This window comes from Parasteatoda tepidariorum, chromosome 9 (assembly GCF_043381705.1).
Source record: "Parasteatoda tepidariorum isolate YZ-2023 chromosome 9, CAS_Ptep_4.0, whole genome shotgun sequence".
Taxonomy (NCBI): domain Eukaryota; kingdom Metazoa; phylum Arthropoda; class Arachnida; order Araneae; family Theridiidae; genus Parasteatoda; species Parasteatoda tepidariorum.
In genome coordinates, this window is record NC_092212.1 from 31,307,271 (window position 1) to 31,312,871 (window position 5,601).

The 5,601-nt window shown below is 27.9% G+C and overlaps 1 protein-coding gene across 1 annotated transcript; it reads left to right on the forward strand.

Annotated features, from left to right (window-relative positions):
• Positions 1-276: 276 nt before the first annotated feature.
• Positions 277-3,451, forward strand: LOC107448842 (zinc finger protein OZF). Its single transcript, XM_016064196.3, has one exon. The coding sequence runs from the start codon at positions 660-662 to the stop codon at positions 1,749-1,751; it is 1,092 nt and encodes a 363-aa protein (XP_015919682.2). The 5' UTR covers positions 277-659; the 3' UTR covers positions 1,752-3,451.
• The last annotated feature ends 2,150 nt before the right edge of the window (positions 3,452-5,601 follow it).

The following is a 5,601-nucleotide window of genomic DNA, read 5'->3' on the forward strand; positions in this document are numbered from 1 at the left end:
TAAATAAAATAGAAGAAAATTTTGGTTTTATAAATTGTATAATTTGGACCAAAAATAATAAGAGCAAGGATTTAAAACTCTTATCAGATTTATATTAACTCTAAGTTTATTCTTTACTTTACTTCTTTTCTTAACTTTAGAAAAACGTCCAACTCAAACTTATTGCCTGATAAAAGCTAAGCCAATAATTAAAACTTCGATTCCTAGGATTGATTTTATCGTGGTAGTGAGGAAAGCGCCAATCACGCGAAAAGAGCCCAACCCTGGTAATCCAATTGAGAGGCTGTTGCCATGAGGCAAATTAGCATTTCCTTTTCTCTCTTGGGATTCCTATTTTCCAACTCGTGAAATTGTTCAGAAGGTGTTTCAGGTGCCTATTGAAACAAAATTAGGCAACCGGAAGTGTTGATAGCAACTAATTATTTGTTATTGTCATTAACAAAGAGACAGAAAACAAAACTAGCTTTTTGTGTAGATTGTCATTGCACCAAAGTCTTGCTACAAATTGTTATTATTATCCAACAATAGAACATTTAATCTCATAATCATAAAATACGGATGTATTTGATTTCATATTGCGCAGAGAGCAAAGGAATTTTTCTTATGATCTCATTTACCAGTCTACTTGACGTTCTGTTGAATTTGAGCAATTGTTAAACATGCTAGTCGTTAATGCTACTAAAATCAAAAATAAAACACGATTGACTGTTGTTCCTCATGTTTGTGGAATCTGCAAAAAAGCATTCCTTCAAGAAAAATCATTGCTAGAGCATTTAAAATCTCATGATGTTGAAATCTGTGAATCTTTCGAGTCGAAGACAATAAAGACTAAACTAACAAGTTCAACGAAACGAAATTGTAATAAAAATATAAAAATTAATGAGACATGGGCTGTAGGTTCCAAATTACGCGATAAAGTTAGTACTGAGACTAACGTCATCGGAAAAAAGTTGCATATTTGTGAAATATGTAATCGTAATTTTTCTTCAAAGACTTATCTTTTCAAACACATTAAGCTCCATAAAGGAGATCGATCCTACCAATGTGATGTTTGCCAAAAATCATTCGTTCTCAAAGATAATCTTGTCAAACATTCAGTGACTCATGATCCTGATAAAAAACGCTATTTTTGTTTGGAGTGTGGTAAAGGTTTCACATCCCGTCAATACAAAGAAAAACATGAACTAATACACTTAGGAGAAAAGCCACATGTTTGTCCTGTCTGCAAAAAAGCTTTCACACTAAAAACCAATCTTAATAAACATATTCTCATACATTCAGAGGAGCGGTTACGATTTTCATGTGGTGAATGCGGTAAAGGATTTTCATCAAAAGCCTACCTTGAAAAACACCATTTAATTCATGCAGGAGAGAAACCTTACGTTTGTGGCATTTGTTCGAAAGCTTTTACCTTGAAATCCAATTTGCAAAAGCATTACCTAACGCACACTGGTAACAGAAAATATGACTGTACTGTTTGTCATAGAAGGTTTAAAAGTCAGGTTGCCTTAGAAAAACATAGTACATTGCATTCCGATGAACATTTGTTTAAATGTTTGTTGTGTTCATTTGTGTCTAGTGAAGGTGCAGAAATGGAAAAGCATGCACAGACTCATACAGTTATTTCTAGTTCTGATAAAGATTTTTGTGATATAATTTCATTTAAAGGGGATTGTGTTGGCTTAAATGAAATTGTGATTGAAAGTGAGAGTTGTGAAAATTTTAAATATGAGGAGCCTTTAAAACCCTAATAATGATATTGTAATTATTAATTAATTAAAAGATTTTATTTAGAATTGTTTTATTGCTAGTTTTTTTTTTTTTTTCAATGATATAATGATGGAATGACATAATTTAGACTACAAGGTGGCCAATTCCTATATGTAATGAAGTTTTTTTTGTTTTTTTGATACATAGTTTTTAAAATATTGGATTAATGTATTTGTGTTTAGTGTTCTTTTAAAGGAATAAGATAGTTTTGTTGATCAAAGTATTAAAAAAATCTTTTTCTTCTTTTAATTTTGTGACTAATTAAAGAAGCAAATGAGCTCAGTTACGTTTCCTCTGTTTAATTTTGCAAACACAGATTAATCGGCAATTTTTTTAAACATTATTTATAGATTTTATTGATGGTTTTGCTTGCAGAATGTTAAATATCAGCCTCATTGATAGTAGCAGGGGTCTGTCTAGGTTTTTCTGATAGGTACCTATTTTGTGAAAATTTAGACATAATTTGTGAAAATTAAAAATTATATTAAAAAATCAACATAAAAATGTGGTAAAAATATGGATTTATTTATTGTTTCTTACGAGACACAAAAATAAAATTTTAAAAGAAAGTACTACCGTTTTTCCTAAACTTGAATTTGTGATGGTACCGCTAAATGGTAGTAAATTTGGCTTGGACAGACCCCTGAGTAGAAATGTTTATGTTTATAGATCTGAAGTAAAACTGATGTTTTTTTTAAAGCTCATTGGCATAAATTTTTAATGCACAATTTACATGAATTTGTGAGTGCAGTTCACAGAGAAAATTTCTCACCATTGTGAAGTTTTTGTTTAACTACTACTGATTATTAAAAATAAAAACTTTCAGAATTCCCATATTCTTCCCAGCCGTTAATTTTAAAAAACTAGGATACAAGATCAGACAATTTGTTAAGTTAATAACTAGCTTTATATCTTTTAAAAATTGCTAAATTTAAACAAATACATGCTAATATGCTTAATAATCAATATAGAGTTTTATAAAAATTGAAACACTTTTTTAAAAAAATCAATAATTTTGAATAAATTTCGTCAAAATTAGGTGGCAGTGAAAGGAATTGGGACTAGTTACAAGAGCATATAATTACTTACAAAAAGAAGTTTTTTAATTGATTTTTTTTTATTTGTTTTGAAAAAGTTTTTTATTTGAAAATTAAAAGTTTTTCTTTTTATCTAAGTCCACTAATTGGTAGATGGCAGGTCAATTATCAAAGAAATATCCACTTGGTGTAAATATATATTTATTACTACTTTTTAATATAATATTTTTCATCATGCATAAATTATTTTTTATTATTTTGAATTAATGAGTTAATTTATACAAATATACTTACCACAGCAGACTGATTGTAAAAAACGGTTCTCAGTAAATCACTAAAGTCAAGCATCATTGACTGTGTTCAGTGAGTGTTGGTTGACCATTTTGATTAGCCTGTAAAGGGAAACCTGTTCTACTGTTACCAAAAGTGAGATCATCCCCTATGCAGCGGATTAAAATTGTGATGGCATATCTTCAGATCATTTACAGGGATGTTTACCAAGACTTTCGCTCCAATTGACTGTTGAGCAGCTTAAATTAGTAGTACTACTATTGTACATATGTATAAAATTTTGTTAATAATAATTACATCGAAGTGAAAATTGTAGTTTTGAGCTGAAGAAATAAATTTTAACTTTATATTCACATTTTCTGTTATTGGTTTATTTTATTATATCTCAAAGTGTCAAGGAATTTTAAAATTTTTAAATGTCAAGGAATTTTAATGAATGTAATAACAAATATAAGGTACATATTATTTTAGTTTTTTTAATAAAAAAAAAATATTTTATGTAATTCAGCAATTTTTTTGGTCTTTAACTATAGGTTTTAGTCTTTTAACTATATAAAATTTTAATTTTGAATTAATTCATACAAAATTGTCTAAAGAAAAAAAGTAATTTAGAAAGAAAAGAAAAAGACGAAATCAATACTTACATATCCCGTTGACCATTTTCACCAAATCCCAAAATAAATTTGTATGTGATTCAGATCTAAATATTGTCTCATTTTTTTGCATGGAATAAGTTATATTTTGCATTTTTTCTATTTCTTTATGATCAATTACTATGTAAAAAAAAATTGGAAGATACGAAAATGGCATTGCGAAATGTTGGCGAAAATCATCATACAAAAGTACCAAGAAATCTTATAGTTAAATAGAAACATATTGTGTGGAATCTGCATTTAATTTACAAACCTAAAATCTCACATTGTCTTACCTTTCTAAAGTAATGATGGCATAAATCTTTGATAGAATGATTAAAGTTTTTCTATTTTCAGAAATGTATTCTTTCAACCAACTCAACAACCATTGAGCTTTCAGTGGATCTTTAGTTAACTCATATTTTTATTGTGGTCTATATTTAAAGTATACTTATGCTATAAAAGGTTATTTAATGCCAGTAGATTTTTATTTAATATATTTGATCTTCTAACACTATTATCTTAATTTTATGTTTTCTTATAGTAATTACCAAAAATAGCATTAAAATTTGTTCAGTATTAGATTTTTAATCCTAATTTAAAGATTTCAATAGCTTTTCAAATACACAATTGTTCAAAATAAAATTTTTATGTCTTCAACTGTGTTACCTAGCTGAGATTTAAGTTCCTAGTAGTTCTCTATTAGTTAGGAACATAAAAAGAATTATTAGACTTGGTTTTTGGCACGTGTATTAGATTTATAGCCTAAATATATTTTCATTGTTTCTCTTTCAGTTAAAATTTAAAAAACCAGCAGGGCAAAGTTGCCCAAAATCAGGAATGACTGAGCTCACTATATAATTCCAATTGAAAACAGTCTCTGAAGTCAACTTCTCAGAAATGTTATCTTTGCGGAGGGTGAAATGAGCAAAAATATATTTGAGAGCATTTAAAAAAAAATTAAATGTTTTTTTTTATAAATCATATTTGTAGTAGGCTTTTGTTAGATATTCATTATAAAATTTTAGTAGATAGCTGTAATTTAAAAATTTAGTAATGTGACTCGCGTGGTTTAAAAGAATTTTAAAAAATCTTCAGAAAGAAAACTTGCATAAGCATTTCCTTTGAGATGAAATTTTAAAAACTACGTCGATCAGAGAACTTTTCTGGAGAAGTGAATAAGTTCCTTTTGTATCTGGTAATTAAAAAGGAAACTTTTAAGTTTCAAATGTAATGTTTAAATTCTTGCTGGAAAATCTCAGTTTTTTAAAACAAATTTCACAACCATAAAGCTCTATGCTGGTTAGAAAAGAGTTTTTCGTCAATTGAATGTTTTATTACATTACATTTCCTTTTTACTCTTCCATCATTATAACTACCTGTTTCATTAGTAGAAATGTAACATCATTCTCGTTGCATATCGTCATTAACGCATACTCCATATTCTATTGCATCATTTTGACTCTTATAGGGGTAGGGAAAATTAATTCTAAATTTCTTATGGATTATGGGGTAAAAAAATTTATTGAAAAATTCATATAAAAATTAAGTCACAAAAATCACTTTATCATATTCTACATTTTATTATTGTAATTCACACTAATAAAAATGATATAAATTACTAGTCATTGCTATGGGCTTCACAGATCAAAGTAGATTCGGTACTCAAAAATATTTACTTAAAAGTTATTTAACTAATTGATTATTTCCACATCGATAAACACTCACTAAATGGAAACACAACTACCTCAATCTAAACAACATTGCAACTCACAGCCATTATTACAAGAGCAGAGATCAACAAAAAACTAGTATTGACCTCTCAAGCCATTTTTTCTTTTAAAGAGAATACATAAAATAACTTTATATAG